This window comes from Vipera ursinii (assembly GCF_947247035.1).
Source record: "Vipera ursinii genome assembly, chromosome: 2".
Taxonomy (NCBI): domain Eukaryota; kingdom Metazoa; phylum Chordata; class Lepidosauria; order Squamata; family Viperidae; genus Vipera; species Vipera ursinii.
This window is the reverse complement of record NC_139513.1, coordinates 275935517-275961209: the sequence shown is the minus strand read 5'-3', so window position 1 is coordinate 275961209 and position 25693 is coordinate 275935517. Positions and strand designations below refer to the sequence as shown.

At 39.7% G+C, this 25693-nt stretch overlaps 2 protein-coding genes across 4 annotated transcripts in view; one reads left to right on the top strand and one right to left on the bottom strand.

Annotated features, from left to right (window-relative positions):
* The window catches only part of NUP155 (nucleoporin 155), a 33411-nt gene extending 14021 nt beyond the window's left edge, over positions 1 to 19390 (bottom strand). For all 3 annotated transcript variants that reach the window (XR_014491201.1, XR_014491202.1, XM_083352594.1), the window contains exons 1-18: positions 19170 to 19390; positions 17117 to 17254; positions 16330 to 16426; positions 16067 to 16137; positions 13296 to 13388; positions 11272 to 11438; positions 10060 to 10165; positions 9708 to 9781; positions 9120 to 9211; positions 8932 to 9029; positions 7844 to 7996; positions 6748 to 6848; positions 5673 to 5843; positions 4661 to 4771; positions 3461 to 3555; positions 2468 to 2556; positions 1805 to 1867; positions 1525 to 1675 (exon numbers count right to left, since the gene is read on the bottom strand). Coding sequence is in view for 1 of the 3 variants with exons in the window: in XM_083352594.1 (XP_083208720.1) it covers positions 1525 to 1675; positions 1805 to 1867; positions 2468 to 2556; positions 3461 to 3555; positions 4661 to 4771; positions 5673 to 5843; positions 6748 to 6848; positions 7844 to 7996; positions 8932 to 9029; positions 9120 to 9211; positions 9708 to 9781; positions 10060 to 10165; positions 11272 to 11438; positions 13296 to 13388; positions 16067 to 16137; positions 16330 to 16426; positions 17117 to 17254; positions 19170 to 19308 (2009 nt within the window). In the remaining 2 variants the exon portion in view is untranslated. The remainder of the gene's footprint in view (positions 1 to 1524; positions 1676 to 1804; positions 1868 to 2467; positions 2557 to 3460; positions 3556 to 4660; positions 4772 to 5672; positions 5844 to 6747; positions 6849 to 7843; positions 7997 to 8931; positions 9030 to 9119; positions 9212 to 9707; positions 9782 to 10059; positions 10166 to 11271; positions 11439 to 13295; positions 13389 to 16066; positions 16138 to 16329; positions 16427 to 17116; positions 17255 to 19169) is intronic.
* Positions 19391 to 21396: 2006 nt separating this feature from the next.
* WDR70 (WD repeat domain 70) overlaps positions 21397 to 25693 on the top strand; it is a 117874-nt gene continuing 113577 nt past the window's right edge. The window contains exons 1-4 of the mRNA XM_083353526.1: positions 21397 to 21469; positions 21565 to 21627; positions 23905 to 23988; positions 24736 to 24844. Of these exons, the coding sequence (XP_083209652.1) occupies positions 21445 to 21469; positions 21565 to 21627; positions 23905 to 23988; positions 24736 to 24844 (281 nt within the window). The 5' untranslated portion in view covers positions 21397 to 21444. The remainder of the gene's footprint in view (positions 21470 to 21564; positions 21628 to 23904; positions 23989 to 24735; positions 24845 to 25693) is intronic.

Genomic DNA, 25693 nt, shown 5'->3' with positions numbered 1-25693 from the left:
GGACAATGCTGTCCCAGGCTCCTCAGGCATTGGGGGAGGTGGTCGACCAGATGGAGAGGTGCCTGCCCTCACAGATAGGGGGCAGGATCGGTTACAGACAGGCAGTGGTGCTGAGAGGCAGCATATCCTCTCTGATGAGGAACAGCTGCCCCCCCCACTCAATCCAAGGGCAAGGAGTAGAGCAGAGGCAAGCTCAAAGGAGGCCTGTGAGGCTGCTTGGGAGAAGGTCGCCCCACCCCTCCTCACGAGGAAACACCTGGCATGGGTTGACTTAAGTGGAAGCCGAGATTGTCTTTGTCAGGAACAATTGTTTGCTTTGGAATACGCTCCCCCGGCTTTGGAAAAAAACCACTCAGACTTGACTCTCATTTCTGCCCATGTCTTGCCTTATGGACTTGCCTTACCCTGTGGACCTTGATCCTGAACCTTGTCCCAGGAGCATGCACCTCGTCTGTGGACCTCTCTGCTTTTGCAGATTGGTTTTGTTGCTCATTGGCTTTTATTCGTTGGACTTTGGGTGGCCGCCTTCAGGGTAATGTGGGGTGGAGCCTTGCCAGCTGTTGTAAGGCCATTTGTTGTGGAGTTGAACAGCACAATAAAGGACTCTTATCGTAGCCTGCCTCTGCCTAGGCCAGAGGTCCCCAACCTCTGGTCTGTGGCATGCCAGAAACTGGGCCATGTAAACAAGCGAAGCCCCATCTGCAGGATGCAGGCAGCATGCAAAACCACGCCCCCACCGGTCCACAGAAAAGCCTCTCTCCACAGAATTGGTCCCTGTTGCCCAAAAGATTGGGGGGGGGGCGCAGCTCTAGGCGACCTGGGTCGTAACAATAACTAAGCAAAACTTGGATTTTCTTCCCATCATTTCAATAAACCATTATAACTGAAATATCAAAATCAAGTTTGGAGAATTTATTTTTATATCATATCAGAGTAATATATTGAAACTTTCACTGAAGGATATTTTGCACAATAGAAAAAAAATATACGGAAGTTTCAAAACTGTTAAGATTTTTTTTTCCCAAAACAGAAAAACAATAACGTATCGTCAGCATTTTTTTCTTTAGAGTCCAGTGAGCCAATAAACATATAATAGCCAAAAATTATTTATTCTATCTAAGGCATACTGTCATGACACTTTGGGCCACGTTCTCTCTGCACAGCCTCCGGAAGACTGGAAATTTCTGCTTTAACTGAAACAGACTTTAGTGTGTGCCTCCGTAAATGTTAAATATGGCTAGTGGAAGGTGGGTTGCTACCACTAACTGTAACCAACTAAACAAATCGATTAGGCTGCACACGGTGTGCAAAACTCACTGTTTCAAGGAAAGACTCTTCCACACCTGGAATGCCACAAACCAGTTATATTTCTGGAAAACTAGCAGACCATCCTCAGAACAGCCAGATCAATATAATCTAGATGAAAAACACAAAGTTCTGCTGTTGGTGAAATATTCTGTCCCGGAAGAGTGAGTTTTGCATATCCCGGATAGGCATTAGAGTTCAAAAAAAAAGTATACTCACCCTATTATTCGGGAAAAATATAAGCAGATACCATTGTGCTTTCCAGAATACATTATCTCAGGGCACACCATTCCACTGACTGACGTGCCGGGCTGAGTCATATGACCACCTGCGGCAAATACTGGAGTTGACATAGCAGGAGGCTGCAAACCTGAAATGTCAACCCATTATTTAATGGTGCAGTTTAATTTTAATTATATGCTAAGTTATACATATTTGTAATATGTTTTAAATAACTAAAAGAAGTTATTGAAGAATAAAATAAAATAAAATAAAATACCTTGTGTGGGTGTTGCCAAAAAGCTTGGATTAGAGTAGGGGCTAACAGCAGACAGAGGTGAACCTAAGGCATAAAAATCACAGGGAAGCCACTTTCAGACATATGAGCCTAAACTGTAATAAATTTCAGAAGATATAACCAAAGCACTATTCTCTTTTGAGAAAGCTAATCATTCCTTCTCATATTCAAATGGTCACCATGTTCCTGGACGGCGTTTTTAAAGTTTAAAGAGATGCCAAAAGAAAGGACTCGAGAAAAAAATATCCGTCTTTGCACTGTATGTAGGAAAGAAATAGAAATGAAGAGGAAAGTTCAGTTTGTACAAACCTGTGAATTGCTTTTCCTTTTTCAATGCTCATATGGAGAAGGTTATTACAAGCAGAGATGTTAAGAGAGAAAGAGGGGGAGAAATAAATTTAAGCTTCAGGGTTTTTTTTCCAAAACAAGCACTGCTGATTTCTTTTTCTTTAAAGATGGTAGAGAATTCATCCGTTTTTCACAAAAATGAAGAATAGATTCTGAAATCAAGCACTACTAATACTTAAAAAGAGAATACAAGATGCTTTAAAATAAGATTTAAAAATAGACAAAAAAAACTCCCAAGAAGAGATAAAGGGGCACAACATGAAAATAAAAAGAGCATAAATCACATTCACCGCTTACCAGGTAGAAGAGGAGAACCTAATGTTGTCCCAAGATTGCTTGGAGGTGGCAGATTAGAAGGGAACCGCATTTGTGCTTCACCACCATATCTGTAATTGATTAGATGAAAACCTACTTACAGATTTTGCAATAGCATCAAAATGAAACAAATATAATACAGTTAAATCAAAAAGCGTTATTAGAAAACCCTCATATTCCAGAGAAAAAGGGCTGTAGCATAATTGCCTGCCTTACTGACAGGAAAAAAAATCCAAGGATTTGCTGGAAACTGGGCAGATCCTTTAGACAGCTAAACTGGACCATCATAATCAGTCCCCCATCTCTACTGAGACCAGTAGTGGTGAGTAACTGTAGGCTGACTATGCGGTAATGATGAAGATCTAATATTAATATTCTTTAGATCACATGCCATCTGTTCTGGCATAAAGACTGAGATCCAGTGAAAATGGATATAGTTGGGGACCAATCTGCACTGAGAAAAATCCATAGCTGTTATGGAAACCATCTATTTCTGAGCCATATCAGATTCCCATACTGGTATGGGAGGCTCAGTGGAATCCAACATTAATCCTTTAATGATATTAAGTACAGATGTATCAGCAACAGCCCCAACTTACTCCTGAACCCCAACCTTGGGTACAAACATCTGTAGAGCAGGAAGTGTCATGATAGCAAAGCACATTTCTCCACCCTCCCCAAGTCTGTGTTTGCTGATCCATGCTTGGCTTGCTTTTGTTTCTTTCACCATGTTTTGGATACATTTGAACTTTTTGTATATAGCTAGTCTGGAATTAACAGTGACCCTCCAACAAAGCAGTCTTCAGTTCCCTGAGAAGAGTACCCCCCCCCCAAATAATAATAAAATGGAGCTATGAATACACACACACACACACAGACACACACACCAGCTAGAATTCAAAGCATTCAATTGAGTTGTGATACAACAGATTAACTATCATCTCCCGTTCTACTGCAAATATAAACTACTTTTACCTGAAAAATGCTCGAGTAGCCCAGCCGGATACTTCTCTATCACAGGCAGCAGAAGAGCAGGCAAGGATTAGGCAAGTAACACAAGCTTGTTCTACCTGCCAAAATCACCAGTAAATAATAAGATAAAATGATAGCTCTATCTTTATACAATAGTTAAGAATTAAGAGGCATTTTGGTTAGTAAGAAATAGCCCACGCTCAAGCCTTTGGTGAGGAAGACTGACAGCCCTTCAGTTCATCACATCATCTTCCATCTTTATCTGACACTGATTTTATTTTAATTACTTTGACTATTGTAAGCCGTGCAGAGTTGTTAACAGTCAGGCTGCATACAAGTTGAACAACAAAAACAACTCATACATTTGAATTCCAAATGACTTCAGTGGAACTCAATGACATTGGAGTGCAAACTGAAACTTTTCTCTTCAGTGGTATAAATAATAGGATTCTTGCTAAAGTTTGTAAATACCCAGTTACCTAGTTGTTTATCCAGTTACCCAAAACATTTCACAAAATGTTTTATTATAAATATGGTAAAAACCATTAAGATAAAAATAAATGAACCTATAGAGGAGAATTAAATACCATGCTTGGAACAGCTGAATTAAGTCTACAAAGCAGGCTAATATTCATCTCCAATCTTGTAAGAAATGTTTAGCTGGCCACTATTATGCATAAAAATATTATTATTTTCTTTAATAACAAATGTGATATTCAACTGGGCTTGCAAATTATAAATGTTATGGAAAACAAAACTATTTATAATCTTGTACATTGTGGTGGACTAAAATCCAATATTCTCAAGAACAAGCCCAGGTTTTATATTATAGGAACAAACTGAGCTCTGCCAAAACATTATCTTGCTTCATGCTTGCTTTTTTCATTATTTTGTGACTTCAGTAATTTATTTGATATGTGTAAATGCATAAACCAATCACTGAAGTCTATAAATCACAATTCATAGCATCTATACATGCAAATCAGATACACTAAGCTATCAGTATGGCTTAGGGAGAAGTGAAAGCTCAACTGTTGGGCATTTAATATTTTAAATAACTGTTTCCATGTACCAAGTTAGCTCTCTAGGACTGAAGGTAACAAGCCAGCTACAACAGCAAATATCAGATGAATGGTAAATGTTAAGACTAACAATTAACAATGATATGTGAATCAGATAAGAAAGAAAGTTAAGAATTCTTACTGGATGAAGTTTAAAAAATCTTTCAATATCTTCTCCATCCCCTCCTGCATTGCACACAAAGAGATGTCTTAGCTGATCCACTGGTCTGAGTTTATGAAACATAAAACTCCCCTAATGGAAAACAAAAGTAGCAAATTGTTGGAAATTTATGTAACATTTTTACAGTTCTTATTTAATTTCAGAAAAATTGTATATTAGACACCTCATAATTCCATGTTACAAAACTGGAGAATAATGAATGCAGCAGGAACATTTCCCATCAATAGGTGTCAACTTGAACCTATTACTAAAACATCCAGCTGTAATACCTAACACTTTGAAGCTATTACTGACACCACACACATACATTTATGTCTATTTGTAGGCATACATCTCTAATCCTTCCGCAATCCTATGCAATTGAGGAACATGTTACAAAGCCCAAATCTAATTCTTAAAAGGTAAATGTTTTCTTTTTCTGAAAAATTTAATTTATACCATAGGCTACAAACCTAATATCTTTATTTTGGATCTATTTTACCCTAAATAGCTAATCTATCAAGCAACAGCTATTACATTGAAGGATCTGATAATTTGCAACTCTGACCAAATTTCTTGGGTATGGCAATTATGAAGCTCAAGATAGGACATTTTCTTAAATCTAAGTACTTCAGAAAACATTCAAGAAAGAGATCTTTAAAAATCTAAAAAGCCTTCAAAAAGCTCAGAAACTATATATAAAACAGTATTTGGGTACTACTGCAGAAAACTGCACATAACACCATTTTGTCCCACTGCATTTCAATTAAGCTAAATGGAAAATGTCAAAACAATACTGGATCAATAATTACTTTTGGAGCTGTGCATTCTAAATAGATTGATTCTGAAAGTGTTTTTGTGGAGGAGTGGTGTTTCATTTTTTACTATTGAACTTTACATCTTACTATTTTAGAGCATATGTAATAGACACACATGCACACAAACAAACCCAGATTACTCACAGAAATAATAAGTAAAGACTAGTATTGCCTACCTGTGCTGACAGCAGAACAAATTTCTTTGGTGGTAACATATGTTGTTGCACAACTACTGGATAATCTGTTATTGGAATTAATTCTTTGTTCAGTGGTGTTACAATCTTAGGAACGTTTTGTTCATCTATGGCAGCAAGTGCCCAAGAATGCCCATCAACAGCTGTTTTTGTCTGAAACAAAATGTAAGTTTCAAGTTTCAAGTTTTATTTAATTTGTATACCGCCCTTCTCCTTGGTAGGGACTCAGGGCGGTTCACAGGGCATATATAAAAAGACAATACAAAAATTAAAAAAGATTAAACCCATGCCCAGTTAAAAACAGTAATACAAATCTAAAAACAACAAATTAAAACCCATAATCCCCCGTCAGGCCAGACCAGCTATTTCAAATAGGTGGGTCTTCAGGCCACGACGGAAAGTTCGGAGGTCTGATGCCGTCCGGAGCTCCACCGGCAGTTGGTTCCATAATGCCGGAGCGCCCACAGAGAAGGCCCTCCCCCTGGGGGCCACCAGTCGGCATTCCCTGACTGGCGGCACCCTGAGGAGGCCCTCTCTGTGGGAACGCACAGGGCGGAGGGGAGTTGATGCCGGCAGCAGGTGGTCCCTGAGGTATCCCGGACCCATGCCATGTAAAGCATGACATACAATTCAATTGTTTAGTCTATTCAGGGTGAATTTATTTATTCATTAAATTTATATATCACCTATCACACTATCCAAAGCTATTCTGGACTCTGAATCCAGGCCAATAGCTTTTAACAGATGTCTTTTTCTTTGCCTTAGTGAAGCCCCCTTTAAACCAGAACTGAATCAGAACACCTTTTCATTAGGCAACAGTCAACAATCACACAGATAGAGACACTCACAATAGTATTAGCAAAGGGCAGACCTGTTCATAATCTGGGATGTGGCTACTGCACTGGAAGAAAGTTAATGTAAAACAGGTGGGTGATGAATTTGAGCAGCAAGAAAGCTTAAATAGCCAAATTAAGAAAAATCAAGATAAAAGAAATGTAAATTTTCTGTTACAAATGCTGCCTTCAAAACAACAATGAAGTACGCAATGAAAAATTACCTGGGTTTCCATCATTGGTTTTTGGAAAGGGAAAGAATCGTGATTAATGCACCACAGGATATCATTATCTTCATTTTCTGAAGCAGCCATTAGGAGAATACCTGACAGGAAAATAATATTTAGTTTACATTGGAGAAAGGAATCTATTACTTGAAGACAGTATTTAATATCCCTCTAATTACTAAATTAATTATCCATTTTAGTTTTATTTAAATCTGAGATCCCATACCAAATTATCTCCAACTTTTTAAATATAAAAATTCCTAACTATCAAAGATCCTCTACTCTGCAAACGGAAAAGCTGCATTCTTCACTGAGCCTGTACTGTACCAGGTTATACTATATAATGACAATTAAGTGCTGATTCATTACTTAAACATCAATTACTTTTTCAGTGCTGCTTGCACTGAAAAGGAACAGTTTCATAGACGTGTATGTGTATATAGGGATTTTGATATTTTTCATTGCAATCTCATCTGCGTAATTGCTCAGAATGTGGTAGACTCTAATACTGAAATTAAATCTTACGTATTTTTTCACTTTCTAAGACAGCTTCCAAAGATGTGCCCAGAAAGCCTTTTGTTTTATTGGTGCTCATGTAATGAGAAACGTATTTTTTTCCGGCTTCAGATCAAATGAACTGTGTTTCTTGCCAAGCAGAGAAGCAAGACAAAAACCTGGATTGTTCTGAATTTGAGCCAAAAAATGTTTGGACAGTTCTTGTAGGAAGAGGAGGCCTACTTCACCATCCCCAGTGAAGCCCAAGAGTATCATATCCAAACAGCAAGTCTACACAGCCCTTCCCCTGGCTTCCCAGTGACTTCTTTTGACACCATCAATATTCTGGGCTTTTTTCTGTTCTATCTATGCCCCAAAACCTTTGTCTTTGGCACATATCTGGATCAAAGATTTTAGTCTGGACAAAGACCGCAAGAAACCAGTTTTCCATACTTGGAATGGTTTGTGCATAGAATCTTTTGCACACTCCTACGTCTATAGTGTTAAGAGGCAATACTGAAGTTCCTGTCGTTCAAATGTTATTCACCCCTGCTTACTTGATTTACAAAAGTAAATATTTGCCATCTGCAAAATTTACCTTTGCTATATAAAGCTCGGTGAACCTTTGACGGCTTTTCCACATTAGAAGCTGCAGAAAATCCTGGAGGTAGGCGGATGTGAATCAATGTTAAAGTTGAAGGACGAGCAAAAGGATGCTTAAACGGACATACACTAAAATACATCCGTACACCTGCAGAAAAAAAGATGTGACTGTAAGTTAGTAATGCCAACAGGTTTGACAGAAAAAGGTAAGCCAAAGAGATTCCGTTAACTAATGGATTTCATAACATGAATAGTACAGAAATGAGATGTATATCTACATCCTGTGTGATGGATATTTTTTTTCACTCTTTAAGTGAACACTCTTTAAGTACACAGCTGTTATGTGGAATTTAGCAGTGAAGAAAGAAGAAATTATTTACACAAAGATGAAGAAAAGTCAAAGTTGTATTTAGGATAATGTTACAGAGAAAGGCTGAGGGAGATACCTCAAACTGTCAAGAATGGCCCAAGTCATATGGTGAACAGATGTTGAAACACAGCACCTCTAAACAGCTGGAACTATTCTTGTGGTTTCTGTTGAAATACCCAATGGTCACTGTACAACTTTACTTTATAGCCATGGCTTAGCTTAAGCCCCATTTCTTTAACACAGCTTCCTGCCTTCATGTCTTGATTAAGACTTTTTCTTCCCGATCTTAAAACTAATTCACTGTATGTCTCTTCTGGGTGCCTTGCCACTTAACTTTCCCCTTTGCAAGGTTCTGTTAATAGACCATTACAGTAAAATACAATTAGCTCATCTGGCCATATATCCTGGCTGGTCTACCTAGTAAAGCTGACATAAACCTTGCAAGTCTGAAAGTATAAATTCCCTGCTGTCTCCTTTAGAGCTCAAGAAAGTAGGGAGGGTCCCTTCTGAGCCCCTTGCCCTGCCCATTAGCCAGCTACAGGCTATGATGTTTCTTATTTGACTGTTCCCTAGGCAGTGTTTCTTGGCCATTTTCCCAAGGTCTTTCCCACATACCGTTACAATAACCAACCAAAGTAGGATGTGTAAGTCTTACAAATGCTATACTTTTCACAATCACATGCCAGTTGAATAATAGGGTACTGAATTCCTACCTGCGTGACTGACTGCCAGTAACTGACAATCTACAGACTCAGAATTTTCAATCACTGCAATCTGAACAATTGGTTTAAACACCGAACGGTCAATGGTCCTAAAAGAAATTCAAAAAGGCACCTGAAGTATTTTGTGTAAACAAAATTACCTCAAATAAAACAGTTGGGTCCTTAAGCACATACTTTACCTGGCAACCTTTCCAGCTGCAGACACAATAGCATTCTGAGAAACAGAAGCAACTCTCACCATCCCTTGACCATTGTGACCTAAATCATAAACCTGTAATTTAATTATATCATTTTTAGTGCATTTAAAATAAAGTCATCTATCATTAATTCCATGCTGCAAAGTGTTGCTTGCATATAACCTGAGTATTCAACAGAAAGGCAGTATCCATGCTACATGGCCCAATGGAGGAAAGTATGTGAGAAGTCTCTTGAATTAAATGAAAGCAGTATGAAAGAACAAGCATGGGCACAATAAAAAAATAACATGACAAAAGAAAAGGGGACAGTCAGGATGAAGGACACAGCAAACCTGAGATTGTTTTACTGCAGGAAAGTCTTGTGAATGAATGGTCAAGAGACAGGAATAGCATAAAAATATATAAAAAGCATCAGGACATATAATAAAAGTCCCTGTAGCAAATGCCTAGGCTGCATACATTTCTACTATCAATTCTGCATTAGGGATTTAGGCATAAAAACAACATGGACTGTACTGACAATGTGTAACATTAGAAACCACAAATATTCAGAATATCTAAAAGTCATACCTGAATTACCCCTTTTTCAGAGCGTGTATATAAAATGTTTCGGGAGTTGTCAATGGCTATTTGAACAATGGGATCTATAAAATTAATTTTAAAATTCAGAATTATTTATTGAAGGTCTAGAGCTTATTTGAAAAAGAGATTTTTTTATAATGTAAATTGCTTCGCTTTTCTAAATCAATTGCATAGCAAGCCTGAAAGGTATCTAAACTCAAAAACATTATCCAAGGATTTTAGTTTTATTAAAGTGAACATAAAATCAGTTAGTTGGACCAGATGGGCCACACATATTATGGTGTTGTCTACCACAAATCTATTTATGTTTTATTGTTACTTTAGATTATTCATCACCTACCATCTTCTGAGAACGTGAACTGCAATAAAGATGGAACAAGAAAAGAAAGGGTGCTCTTTGAGTGGTTGATCTTTCTGCAGCGCTGACTGAACCAGCCTGCTTCTGCCTACAAAAATAAAAATTCATTAGCTACGAGCAAGTATGCAAATCAATGGAATATTTAATTTATTTCAGTAGACCCAAGTGTTGAAAAAAGGGGAAATCAAACTCTTTGAACCAAGGCTGACCCAAAGCACCTTTGAAGGGATACAAATTAGAATTGCACATTGTACATGTTGTATTTTCTCTTCTGGATTCTGCATGAGAAGTTTAATACCTGTGAATTTAAAAGATGAAGTCTGTACTGATAAAGGGCATTACATTTCTATTCAAGGTTTCAGTAGCTTATCACCCCTGCTGAAGCAGTATTTTTCTCAATTGGGAGATGTAGATTCTTTCTTTTTAAAAAAATAGTTTTATTACATTTTAAGATAGAAAAAAACTACAGAAAATCAAGAAAAAGAAAAAAGAGTGGAGCACAGAAATTCAATAAAATAAAAAATAAAGCATAAATATGACTTCGACTTCTTATAAAGCAGATATAAATAACTTACATTGAGCTCTTATTCTAGTTACAATAGAACAACCATTTATAAATAATGCATTAATATTATTAATCACAAATCCATATGCCATAAATTCATTTTTTTATGTTTCATGAAAAAAGTCTAAAAGGGGCTTCCAATTGTCATTACCATTACTCAAACGTTTTTTGTCTAATCAGGGCTGTCAAATTTCTGCAGTTCCATCTACTTACAAGCCATTCTTCCACTGTGGGCATTAAGTAGTAATTTTTAAGGACAGTTCATTCGTATCAAAGATCTGTTTGCAAGCCTGAAGTTTTTTTTTAATAATTTTATAAATCCATATTCTTACTCACTTCACCACATCTCCAATCCTCTGTATATGTGATATGTGCAAGAAAATGCAATTTAATCCGTGTGAAATCCATTATAGCAGCTATTGATATTAAATACACTTGTAAATGTTTTGTAGTTAAAAAAACAGTCTAACAGTTTAAGTGTAAAATCACCGAAAAGTTTACTGGTGACAAATCTTAGCACTGTCCATTACTACAACGGAAAAAATATTACTCCAACCCTTTCTCCTATGATCCTTATATTTAAAAATGCAGTAATTCCTTGAAGCAATGCAACTTCATACTTGACTTACCTGGTAAGCAACTTCATACAGACAACCATCCTTGCCAGCCATAAAAATGCGCCCATTTTCAGCAGAGGTGATAGCCAGCAGATATGTGTTATCAGTAGGAAGTGAGTAAAGGGGGTCAGGGAGAAGCTGCATTCCACCAGACATACTATCATTGAGAGTTCCAGAGCCTGACAAGACAAAATAAATTATTACTGTTTGGCTTGTTTAAACACATTGATACTGCAGTAAGATTATTCTTAAAAACAGCAAGAATCTCATCTGTGTACTAGAAATTATTAAGTCTTATTTTCTCTCAGTAACCCACTGAAAAGTAATTTTAAGGAATGAGTTTAAGATCAATGTCTATGTTAACGCATCTTTACTGTTTCCTATGCTAAAGGCAGCAACATTTAATCTAAAACAAGCCAAAAGCAATTATTTATTTATTTATTTGTTTTTATATACCGCCCTTCTCCCGAGGGACTCGGGGCGGTGTACAGAGCAAGGTAAAACAGTAAAACAATAGTAAAAACAAATGAAACCCCAAAATCTATCAGGCCAGGCCGGCTTGCTGGAATAGGTAGGTTTTTAAGTCACGCCGGAAGGTGCAAAGGTCGGGGGCCATCCGGATTTCGGCAGGCAAGCAGTTCCAAAGTGTTGGCGCACCCACTGAGAATGCTCTCCCCCTGGGGGCCATCAGCCGGCATTCTCTGACCGGTGGCACCCTGAGGAGGCCCTCTGTGGGAGCGCACAGGACGGAGGGGTGTTGACGCTGGCAGTAGGTGCTCCCGTAGGTAATCCGGACCCATGCCATGTAGGGCTTTGTATGTCATCAGTAGCACCTTGAATTTCACTCGGAAGGCAACTGGAAGCCAGTGCAGCTCACGGAGGAGAGGTGTGATATGGGAGTATCGGGAAGCCCCCAAAAGTGTTCGTGCAGCTGCACTCTGCACCAGCTGAAGCTTCCGAGTGGCTCTCAAGGGCAGCCCCATGTAGAGAGCGTTGCAGTAGTCAAGGCGAGAGGTCACAAGTGCATGGGTGACTGTACGTAAGGCATCCAGGTCCAGATAGGGTCGTAGTTGGCGCACCAGGCGAACCCGAGTGAAGGCCCCCCTGGTCACAGCTCCTATGTGATCTTCCAAGGATAGCTGTGAATCTAGGAGGACACCCAGGTTGCGGGCCCTATCAACAGGGGGTAATAACTCACCCCCGATGTTAAGGGATGGAATACTCTGAGTATCCTGGCATGCCAGTACGTACAGCCATTCAGTCTTGTCCGGGTTGAGTTGAAGCCTGTTCCTCCCCATCCATTCCCGAACCGCTTCCAGGCAACGGGACATCACGTCGAGGGCATCACTGATGCAGTTTGGAGTCGAGATGAAAAGCTGGGTGTCATCAGCATACTGATGGTATCCTACTCCAAAACCACGAATGATCTCACCTAGCGGTTTCATGTAGATGTTGAACAGGAGAGGCGAGAGGACTGACCCGAGGAACTCCACAAACGAGAGGCCTCGGAGTCGACCTCTGTCCCCCTGCCAACACCGACTGCGAGCGTCCCAGGAGAAAGGAGGAGAACCACCGAAGAACCGTGCCTCCCACTCCCAATCCCCTGAGGCACCGCAGCAAGATACCACATAAACGACTTTGTTTCCTACTAGAGTAACGCACACATACAATCCCTTCTCATCCCTATGCGTAACATGTATCTTCCTCAATCTTGGGTCCTCTACCAGAGGTCTGGGAATTTGAGGATTTTGCACATATCTTAGCTGTTCTTAGCACTGTACGCTTCTGGAAAGAAGAGCTCTGATGTCATTCCTGGGATCTGTTGGAGCCATTCTCCAGATTAGGAATCACAGCCCTGAATGCTTCCTACTTACCACTGTACCACTTTGGCCTTTACTTTCCACACACTCTCTCTAGTTCCTCCTTCAGACCTGGTACTTCTCCAGATTATAATGATGGATGGGTGGGTGGATGATCAAATTTATATGGCTACCCATTTCTGAGTGGCTTACAATAAGGATATACTTTCAACTTACCTGCTTGCAAGGTAGTATAGCTGAGTCCTAAAATTACTATATCCACAGGAGTAGCTAAAACCAGCAAGTGCCGTATATGTGGCTGAAAGATTCCTGTGAATAAGAAAAATACAAGAAAACTTGTCCATATGTGAGTTGTTTGACTAACAAAAATATTATCCAATATTATAACCATGGAGACTCACATACTGCACACTGGTTTGAAGAAGGGAACTTTCATAACACTAGGTAGCCTGAAATACTACTGCAAATCTTGTAACTATTCATTTTCTATTCTGGGAGAGATCCCTGCAATCAAACTTCAATCAGGTTGATTTATAGGGCAAAAGAAGCACACTGCGATGCATGGGACCATTTAGAAAGCCTTTTCCCCCCAACCAATCAAGTTTGTATGGCTGCTTGGAAAGTTGCTACAGTTGCAAGAAAAAGTATGTGAACCCTTTAGGATTATGTGGTTTTTTGCATGAATTGGCCATAAAATGCGCTCTAAACGTCATGTAAGTCACAACAATAGAAAAACACAGTCTGCTTAAAATAATACTACACAAACATTAGCTGTTGTCAAGTTTTAATTGAAGATAAGATGGAAACATTCACAATGCAGGGTGGAAAAAGTATGTGAACCTTTGGACTTAATAACTGGTTGACCCTCCTTTGGCAGCAATAACCTCAACCAAACATTTCCTGTAGTTGCAGATCAGACCTGCACAATGATCTGGAGTAATTTTGGACCACTCCTCTGCACAAAACTGTTTCAGTGTAGCAATATTCTTGGGATGTCTGGTGTGAATCGCTCTCTTAAGTTCATGCCACAGCATTTCAATCGGGTTGAGGTCAGGACTCTTGACTGGGCCACTCCAGAAGGCGTATTCTGTTCTGTTGAAGCCATTGTTTTGTTGAATTACCTGTATGCTTTGGTTCATTGTCCTGTTGCATCACCCATCCTCTGCGGAGCTTCAGTTGGCGGACAGATGGTCGTACGTTTTCCTGCAAAATGTCCTGATAAACTCTGGAATTCATTTTCCCATCAATGACAACAATCCGTCCAGGCCCTGAGGCAGCAAAGCAGCCCCAAACCATGATGCTCCCTCCGCCATGTTTTACAGTGGGGATGAGGTTTTGATGTTGGTGTGCTGTGCCATTTTTTCTCCACACATAGTGTTGTGTGTTTTTCCCAAACAACTCAATTTTGGTTCCATCTGTCCACAGAATATTTTGCCAGTAGTGCTGTGGAACATCCAGGTGCTCTTTTGCAAACTTCAAATGTGGACAGATGGAACCAAAATTGAGTTGTTTGGGAAAAACATACAACACTATGTGTGGAGAAAAAATGGCACAGCACACCAACATCAAAACCTCATCCCCACTGTAAAACATGGCGGAGGGAGCATCATGGTTTGGGGCTGCTTTGCTGCCTCAGGGCCTGGACGGATTGTTGTCATTGATGGGAAAATGAATTCCAGAGTTTATCAGGACATTTTGCAGGAAAACGTACGACCATCTGTCCGCCAACTGAAGCTCCGCAGAGGATGGGTGATGCAACAGGACAATGAACCAAAGCATACAGGTAATTCAACAAAACAATGGCTTCACCAGAACAGAATACGCCTTCTGGGGTGGCCCAGTCAGAGTCCTGACCTCAACCCGACTGAAATGCTGTGGCATGACCTTAAGAGAGCGATTCACACCAGACATCCCAAGAATATTGCTACACTGAAACAGTTTTGTGCAGAGGAGTGGTCCAAAATTACTCCAGATCGTTGTGCAGGTCTGATCTGCAACTACAGGAAACGTTTGGTTGAGGTTATTGCTGCCAAAGGAGGGTCAACCAGTTATTAAGTCCAAAGGTTCACATACTTTTTCCACCCTGCACTGTGAATGTTTCCATCTTATCTTCAATTAAAACTTGACAACAGCTAATGTTTGTGTAGTATTATTTTAAGCAGACTGTGTTTTTCTATTGTTGTGACTTACATGACGTTTAGAGGGCATTTTATGGCCAATTCATGCAAAAAACCACGTAATCCCAAAGGGTTCACATACTTTTTCTTGCAACTGTATCAGTTCCTTCCATATGCACTATGCTTTTGACTCCTTTGCTTTGAAGCACATATAAAGAAGACAACTGGGAGAAGCTTACAAAGCTTACAAAGAAGACACACAGCCCTTCTAATGATTAGAAGAGATGCACTGAAAAGTGTCTGTTTGAAAGGATTTGTTCCACTCTATTAATGTATACTATCAAAAGATCACATGACAGTGAACCAAGCTTAAGGCTTATTTGGAAACACTACTTGAAACTGCTGGCTTCTTCTGCACACGGACAGGGCTGCAAAGTTATTCCCATTAGCCAGCCTGGTTTGCCGCTTCATCCAAATGTGCTACAGGGTTTGCTCTGGCCAGAAATCAGAGAACACCCCCTTCTCTCTCTCTCTCTCTCTCACACACACACACACACAAAACCCCACACCAACAATCCATGGTTTCTTTCTATTGTTCTAGCTAAAAGATGTCATTGCTACTTTCAAATATGTGTAAAAGTATGTTTATAGCATGAAAAATATTCTGCCAGCTGTTCTTTCATATGCAGAAAGTCAGGAGGCTTTGCTATGTTATCCTAATTGCTTTCTATGAGGATGTCCATGACAAATGATTTCTGTGAAAACTGTACTTTTTTTACAGATACCAAATACAAGTTTGTTCTCACAAAAAATAAGAACACCCCATTCTCTGTCCAGTCCCTAGATGGGTTTGGTTATATAATCGTTTACCTGCTTTTGGTTTCACCAATCCAACTGCAAGAATGGTTTCACTGAGACCATCAAAATAAGCAAGGTCTCCCCTATAAGAAGCAACACAAAAAAGCTGTATTAAAATATAAAAGAGATTTAGGACATACATCTCAAGGAACCTGAACTGGAACTGGTAAGCGTAACATTTTGATTTTTATGCAGATTGTACATACATATCACAATCATGTATAGGTTACATGTACACAAATGCATTCCAAGATACAAATTCTTTATCTACATACCCATCTTCATAATTCCACATAAAAATGTCACTATCGATGGTCAGCCATGCCCTACTGATCTCTGGAAACACTCCCATCATACAATTGCACTGCATATCTGAAGTATCCAGATTGAAGGAATAAATACATGGAACTTAGAAGATATTACAGACATAAGAAGAGATCAAGGCAACTATATAAATTGAGATTGCAGTATTGTGCTGGGCACTCAAACCTGAGAATAATTTTTTTTATGCTACACATATGTTCAACTGCTAAGAGCTTTAACATTATCTGGCACAAATTTAAATAAAAGCAATTTTTAAAGTCTATTCCAATGAAAGATTACCCACAATACATTTTTTTATTTTTAACTATAATTTTTAAAAAGTAACTATATCTCAGCCCTTAAAGATAAAAAAAAATACATTTTTCTAATACATTTTTCAATCTTTGAGATAAAATTTGTGTCATTTTCAGCTAAAATGTTTTCCATAAAATAAATATTTGCAACATAATGTTCTTATACATTTATGTAGACTATTATTGCAAACACTATAGTAAGCTTTCTTCACATACTGTATGGTAAAAGTATTGGCAGTGGCTTTATGTAGGTTTAATTCTAAAATAATTAATAAAAAAGCAGAAGACAGAAATAAGTAAAGGCAACTAAAATTATATGCGCAGATTCTGGTAAAGTAGTACTAGAATGAAGAAGAGCCAGTGTTTCCCTGAGTTACCCTCCAACTCATCCACCCCACACAAGTGAAATGTGCCCATCATTTCACTAATATCAAAATGAGGATACGTCCGAATTGCTCAACAAGTTCATGAGGTAAAGGAACTCTTCGAATTGAGCTTATTTCTGGAAGGCAGGGAATTGAAAGGAAACCAGGCCCCTGTAATGGATAATCCATATCTGAAATGCCAGAAACGGAGGGGCTTCCTGTAATTGAGGGGAGGAGGGGAAAAAAACAGTAAGAAAAAGGGCACCACAAACTCTGGTGAGATGCATAAATAATTTTCCCGGTATATTTCTGTTAACATTTCTGTGTCTGTTTTTCTATTGATTTGTAAAAAGTTATTTCTAAAAAGTCTGAGAGAATGCCCCTCCAAGAATTTTACAAGAAATACCTTTTAAAAAAGATTAGATCCTTCTGAAACATCAGCCCAAATACATGTACTAAAAGGATGCCACAGTCACCAATACCTTTGAAGATCTTAATGTTCCTTCGTGCATTAGGACCAGGATATTAGGTGAGTTATTTTGGGAAGTAACATGTCTTTGCGTGTTTTGACTGTGGGTTTTGTTATTTTTTGTAAGAATATTTTGATTTGTTTTTACAGCTGTGTGCCAGTTACATTTTTTTCTAGAATAATTCACACATATCTGAACAGAATCTTTGATCCGCCTTTCAACTGACTAGTTAAATACGTTTTCTCTCATTCTATCAGACACTTATTTTGCCCTAGAACAACTTCCTTAAGATTTAGATTTAAAAAGATAACACATCAACTGCTCTGATTTGAATTGCCCCCTGCGATTGAGCTCAGCCAGTTAGCTGCCATCTGCTGAGAAACTGCTTGGCTATCTTATCAAAAATAGCAAATTTAAATTTGGAACATGTTTGTACCATATAAGCAAAGCCTGCAAAATACAGTCTTACCTGACACTTATACTCCTTTTTCAAAGCCAAATAAAAACCTTTTCATTCAACTTAATCCTTTAGGTTTTCAAAAGTGAAATTATGTTTTTAAAATCTTCCAACTCTGGTAAATATATATTGCCAAGGAAATTACAGTGTAAAATTTACCAGAGCAATATGTAAATGATTTGATACAATATATAAATGATTTGTAATCACTTTTAGCTTGCAGCCTAACTGTGGTTTCCATAAGAATTAGACCTGATCACTTGTCTTTATAGCTGCAGTTCTTAACTGTTTTTATTTTTAATATATCCTCCTATTTTCCATTCTTAACTTTCATTGGACCATACTATTTTGTCATATGACAGCAGAAGAGGGACAGATCATTCTCCCCACGTCCCATCATAAAAGCATGTGAATACAGGTGGTCCTCGACTTACAGCAGTTCATTTAGTGACCATTCAGTTACAACGGCACTGAAAAAGTGACTTATGACCATGATTAATATTTATTACATTTGCAGTATCCTGGGACCACGCGATCCCCTTTTGCAACCTTTTGACAAGCAAAGCCAACGGGGGAAGCCAGATTCAACTACCATGTTAGCAACTTAACAACTGCAGGGATTCCCTTAACAAACGGGCAAGAAAAGTCGTAAAATGGGGCAAAACTCACTTAACAAAATTTTCACTTAGCAACATACATTTTGGCTAAATTGCGGTCGTTAAGTCGAGGACTACCTGCATTTTTGCCATTGGCAAGGCAACATTAAGTCTCGGAGAGGCACCCCCAAGCGAGATTGGTGTTGCTCGGAGCGGACAGTTAACCTTTAGGCCAGGGGTCTTCAAACTTGGCCCTTTTATGACTTGTGGACTTCAACTCCCAGAATTCCTCAGCCAGCTTTGCTGGCTGAGGAATTATGGGAGTTGAAGTCCACAAGTCATAAAAGGGCCAAGTTTGAAGACCCCTGCTTTAGGCAATACTGCCGGGGGAACAGGAGCCCGAAGCGATTGAATCACGGCAATCAGAGGTGCGAGACTGGGAAGTGCTGCCACTAAAAAAGCGGACCACAACAACAACAGCAAAAAAGCGGGTGCCTTGCAGAAGGCGAGATTACAGGATTCCCAGGCTGCATGCATGTCGCCCGAGCATTATGGGTGCTGTAGTCGCCAGGAGGGAAAGTCCGACGCTCCCCAACAAGACATTCCTCACCGGGCGCGGGCACGTTCAGCAACTCCGAGAGGTCCGGGTAGCACCGGTCTTCCTGGATCTGCCGGTCAATAATACGCCCCGCATTTTCCAGGGCTTCCTGCAGGGCCGGGGCGGCCGCAGGGTTCAGAGCGACAGGCATGGCCGCGGCGGAGAAGACCCCGGCCTCTCAAGAGGGCCAAAGCGAACCACAAAGCAACCGCGCGCCTCGCGGGCAATCCCGGCAAACCCCGCGCGCCCGCCCGACGCGGCGACTGGTCAGCGAGGAGCAAAGCCTAGAGCGGAATCACAAACGCACACTTCCGGCCTGTCGGGTCGAAGAGAGGCGAGGAGTTCCCTCTTGCTCTAATTGGAGGGCGGGGCTGCTGAAGCGCGCTAATGTTTCTTGCCGGGAGCAGCCCGAGGCGCCCGGCAAAGTGACAGTATCAGAGACAGGGGAGGAAAAAGGAGAAAGTGTCATTCCCAATTGTTGGACCCCGAGATTGTTCGTGTGGAAATGTACAATGTGCAGATTTGGAGATACTCTTGCTCTCCCCTCGTGAGCGTGCTTCCAAATGTAATGCATTTTAAACTTATGGTAAAAGCACGACTTCTCTATTTTCAGCGACGAGGTGGAGTGGGATTTGGGAAATGCTGCTTTAACCTACATGGCATTTTTATTACTGAGAGTATTTTATTCAAAAGAATGCATTGATTCCGACATGCCAATACTTGGCAAGTTATCCTATCTTCGTCAGATTTCACTTATAAGTCATGTATGTGAGATGGGCAACTATACAAATTTGAGTAATTAGTATACACACACATACACCTCTGCATTCAGTGTGCATCATTCTGCAGAATCTCCATAGGTGCAGCACCTGCTTAACACGACTTTGGATGGCTGAAGAAGCTAACCACGGTCGGATCTGTTTAGTACTTGAATGGGAGACCATCATGACATCCTGTAAATACAAATAAGCTAGGAAGTCCACAAAACATCCCAGGAGAAGGTCATGGCCATTCACTGTCCTGGCCAAGAAAACCATGAGCCTTGTTCAAGAAAATACAAATGAGACTTGACCAAGACTTGATTAGACTGCATTGTGCTGCAGTCTAATCCTACTCACTCTGCGGGACAGAATAGACATTTCTCTGGATGGAGCAGGGATGTCTCAAGTCTGTCTCTCTGTGGTGTATGCCTTCAAGGCAGAGTTGACTCCTTCCCAGCAGTTTGTTTTGGTGAGATTTTGGAAGTGATTTGCCATTGCCTCCTTCATAGAGCTGAGAAAGTGACTGGTACAGGATCACCCAAGGAAAATTAGATTAGAATTCGGAGTCTCCTACACCAGGCTGGCTGTCTTATTAAGTCTATAGAGTGGTACAGACCATCTTTGTTTTGACCCTAGTGCTGAAATCAGAGTTAGGTTCATACATAAATCTGTTCAAAGTCTACGTTTGATTGATTATATGCCATCAAGTCATTGTTGACTTCCAGTGATCACATAAACATTTTTTTCCCATGATGATCTCTGTTTTACCTGCCCTTTCAGGAGTTCCATTGGTACTGATTGACCCCTGATTTTCTTTCGTTCTGCCGGGACCTGAAGACCTGGCTCTTTGAGCTTTCCGGCCAGGACTGAGGATTTTTTAAATTTTTTAACTTATTGTAATTGGGTTTTTAATCAGAGTTATAGGGGTTTTAGATTTTAATTAAGGAAAATTTAATCTATTTTAATTGTTATTAATTTTTGTATTGTAATATTGTTTTCATTGCCTTGTGAACCGCCCTGGGTCCTACGGGAGAAGGGCGGTATATAAGTTTAATAAATAAATAAATAAATAAATAAATAAATAAATAAATAAATAAATAAATAAATAAATAATTATTCTGGCGACTATCTGCATTTATCCCCACAGTTTCCTTGGAAATGATTTGCCATTGTCTGCTTCCTAGGACAGAGAGAGTGACTGATGACTTCCAGGGTTCTAACCTGGTGCAGGGGTCTTCAAACTTGGCCCTTTTATGACTTGTGGACTTCAACTCCCAGAATTCCTCAGCCAGCTGGCTGAGGAATTCTGGGAGTTGAAGTCCACAAGTCATAAAAGGGCCAAGTTTGAAGACCCCTGCTGGTGCCTTACTCACTACCTTAAACTCGCTCTTTCTGGTCATTTCCCCGCCGGCCACCAGAGGCCTCTGAACTCTCCCAAGCAGGGAAACGCTTCTTCATCCAAAGCGCCCCTTCCGCCCCGTTGTTTTCTGTGGTGGCTCCGGGGAGAGTTTTAGCCTGCGGTTCGGATGCAGCAGCCCGCGATGGAGAACGGTGAGTGGCGGGCGGGTTGCTTCTCTTCCTATCTCCGCAAAGGGCAACTTGTTCATAGATAGGAAAGAGCGCTGAATGTTCCTCTCTCCTTTCAGACGCCGAGCAGGTGGCAGGACCGGATCCGGAGTTGGCGGCTACGATGGGTTTCTCGGGCTTCGGTAAGTTGTAGGAGAACCGTTGGGAAGAGGAGGCGAGCGGTGGGGTGGGATGCAAAGTTTCCTGCAGATCTCTACGTCAATCGGAGCTCCCACCCATCTGGGGGATGGAGGTTAGTCTCTGCAAATCCTGCCCCCCCCCCTTTTGCAGGGACAGGATGATTTTATCTGGCCCGGTAGACACCCACTCACCCTCGAAACAGCGAAGCTGTTGGTGGTGCTCAAGAGTTTCGGAAGCCCAGCAATGGATGAGATGGAGGGAAGGGCCTTCCACATGTTGCTGAATCCCAAATTTTGGCAATCTGCGGCTGAAGAATGCTGTGAATTTTTTATTTTATTTTTTTTATTTTAATTCCATTTATATCCCGCCCTTCTCCGAAGACTCAGGGCGGCTTACAAGCTTAGCAGTAGCCTTCCTTCTATGTATATGCCTGCTTGTTAGGGCTTTCACACACACCCCCAAGCGGCATTATTACAAAGTCAGCTTATTGCCCCCAACAATCTGGGTCCTCATTTTACCTACCTCGGAAGGATGGAAGGCTGAGTCAACCTTGAGCCTGGTGGGATGCGAACCTGCACTAATTGCAGGCAGCTGGCAGCTGGTGTTACATAAGGAGGCATTGTAGTTCAATACCAACCAGACACCCTGCATTTCAGATTTCTCAGCTTAGCAGCTCTATCTCTGCAATACAGAAATACTGAATTTGGAGGCTCTTTTTATTGCTCAGATTCCTTGCTTTTTTTTTTTGCTTCAGAGGGCATTTGTAGCTGTGTTCTGGGTGTTTGTTCTGGAGGACTCCTATTTCCAACTGCAAATTCCATCTTCTCGGTTGTTCTAGTGCTGCTTCTGGTACATATATACTTAGCTTTTTATATTCTGCTTTTTGCAGCAGCTAACTCCTCTGTTCCCTTTCAGTAAGGCTAACCAATATTAAAGGCAACCTTAACCTTTGAACTTTGGAGAAACTTTTAACATAAGCTTCAGGTCTCTGAAAACTTCTGGGTAAAGTTCCTTTTTACCGCCTCTGCCCGAAAAGAAAAAAAAATTACAATACAATTAGTTTTTAACCTGCAAAGCCACAGCAAAACAGCAAGCCAGCAACTAAGTCGCTGCATAAACACTACTATCATTGCAAGTGTACTGTGTGGTGCACAAAGTTTAAAAAATGTTCTTTTAAAATTGTGGTCTGTTTATTCAATAAGTGAATAAAATCAACTCTAACCTACAGGTTTAGAAAGGCTGTTTAATAGCAGCTGGCTGATAAAGCAGTGTTTCATGCCACAGGTTGGAATCTTTCCTTTCTGCAGTCAGATGCTTAAGTGTAAACATCCTGAATGTTCTAATTAAAAAAAAATCTGTAATCTATGTTGTGCTGCCTGGTCCTTTATTTAACCTATATTTTCTGCTGCCTTTTAAGTTGCCCATCTGTTTTTCACTCATTTCCTATGTGGATGTATATCTAAGTTCTATTATTAATTGTGGAACAATGGAAAAATAGTTTTATTATCCGCGGTTAAGTAACTCAATGGTGTGAACACCAGATATATACGTATTTTCTTCTTGATCTAATTATCTCATCCTGAAAATAAATCTGGGAGCCAGTCGGATTCTAGGAGTTGGTGGGATGAAGTAATTTTTATATATATAAATTCTTCAGTATATAAGGAGACTTGTTGAGTGAGAGTTTTCATCTGTTGGTTTGTTTCGGGCAATAAAATTGATCATCCTAATTTACTATCTTAATATTTTAGGCTTGCAGATATCAAGCATTTGAAATAACATAGTAAGAGTTTTTAATCTATCAGTAATTTTCTGTTTCAACAAAATCAAGGATATGCTTATTGGGAAGCATTAATTTAAAGTCCATACTTGACTCTCTTTGAAGGTGTCTGATTCACCTTTGCAGGAAACAGATTCTCAGAGAGTCCTTTGGTTTTTGATGAGAGGGCTGGTCTAATAAAGGTTGCAATCTTAAATATATTTACCCATAATAAGTCCCTTTACTTTGTGTACCTTTTTTCACAGTATACAATATAGGATTGCACTCTAAAAATATATTGTTTACTAGAGCATTCCTTAATCTCTGAATCATAATTTTCGTAATTCTCAGGCAACATGACCTGCTGGAACCCTCTGGTCTGCATGAGATTCATCCTGGCAAGGCAATCAGTTCTCACTGAGTTTCATACATTAATTTATATTTTGAAGTTGCCTAAGGATGTTTTCTTTAAATATAGTATCACCTTCTGGGAAATTGGTTTCTTTTTTTTTCTACCTAGGAAAGAAAGCTCGAACATTTGACTTCAATGCAATGTTTGAACAAACCCGAAGAACTGCCGTAGAAAGAAATAGAAAAATTCTTGGTGAGATACGCTGTACAAAAAATAACTGTACTGTATTTTGTTCTGAGTATTAACTGTACATTTTCCTGTCTGTGTTTATACTTAATTCAGAGAACTAGGGATATTCCTGGATGGCCACAGTGCTAAAAATAAGTTAGAGTTATCAAGATGAGTATGCACATGAAAACTACAGTGTCTATGAAAAGCTTGCTAGTATGTTAGATGGAAATTTAAGTTTCTTTTTCATTCTGTAATGTAAGGCAAACCAGTTACATTTTTAAAAGATAAAAATATAAATCGTTGCCTTAATTATTTATTTGATTCAAGTCCTTCACTGTCTCAGAGGAAGTACGGACAATAAAATAAAAACATTGCAGCAATGTTTTAGCAATAAAGAAACAGCAGTGCATGGCTACTAAGGTTCAACTCAGCTCGTTGGATGTGTCTTAGCTTGTTTTACTATCCAAAATAAACCCAGGCTTTTAAAATTTGTGAATTTGTGAAAGACTGGAGAAAAATAATTTGGGATGTTTTTGTTTTATTGGTCTTCTGATAGTTCAGTTCTGAAAACTCTGGGCTCATCTGTTTATATATTTGGAATGGTTAACCAAAGAGGAATTTGCAGATATTTAACTGAGTTTTATTCAATAGGTGGTAGTATTACCTTGAAAACCAGGAGTTGATCATCTTTGGTCATGTAATACGATAATGTTTCACCCCATGACTGTATCAATCCTTGTTTCTTTTTGGTAATCATTTATTGTTCAGAAGAGCGTGAGAAAGAAGCAGCTGAGAAAGAAAAAGAATCTGTGGGCCAGCAGGAAGGTGCTGATTCATCAGCTGCAGGATCACAACCAGTAAAAACAGTACCTCCCAGGTATAAATATTATCCCACCAAATGGGTCTATGGTTTTTTTGTCTTCTGGAAAGAACGTACAAGTTCACAAATGAATGAAATATGTAAATAAAATTGAAGAAATAAATTGCAACCAAACCAAGCTGGAGTTAAAGCTTAATTACCCTCTGGAAAGCAGGCAGAATGGAACCCATCTGGTTATCCATTGGCAGGTTGTTCCAAAGAATTGGTCCAGCTCCTGAAAGGCAGCACCATCTTGCTTTGCCTCCCTCCCTCCTTCACCCATATGTAGGGCATAGCTAATAATTTTTCCCCAGGTAGATTGAACAGGTCGGGCCAATTCCAGTGGAGAGCCTTGGTGGAGCAGTGGGCTAATGCCTCTTTAAGTAACACCAGCTGCCTGCAATTAGTGCAGGTTCGCATCCCACCAGGCTCAAGGTTTATTTATTATTATTTATTTATTAATTTAATTTATATACCGCCCTTCTCTCAAGAGACTCAGGGCGGTGAACAGGGCAATACATAAAAATTAGATACAAAAATTAAAATTATTAAAACGTGATTAAACAATGCCCATAATAATACAAATTTAAAATTGAAGTCATAATAAAAATCCCACCCCGTTGACTCAGCCTTCCATCCTTCCAAGGTAGGTAAAATGAGGACCCAGATTGTTGGGGGCAATTAAGCTGACTTTGTAATAATGCTGCTTGGGGTGTGTGTGAAAGCCCTAATAAGCAGGCATATACATAGAATGAAGGCTACTGCTAAGCTTGTAAGCCGCCCTGAGTCTTCGGAGAAGGGCGGGATATAAATGGAATGAAAATAAAAATAAATAAATAAAATAAATCCTACAGATAACTAGGGGGC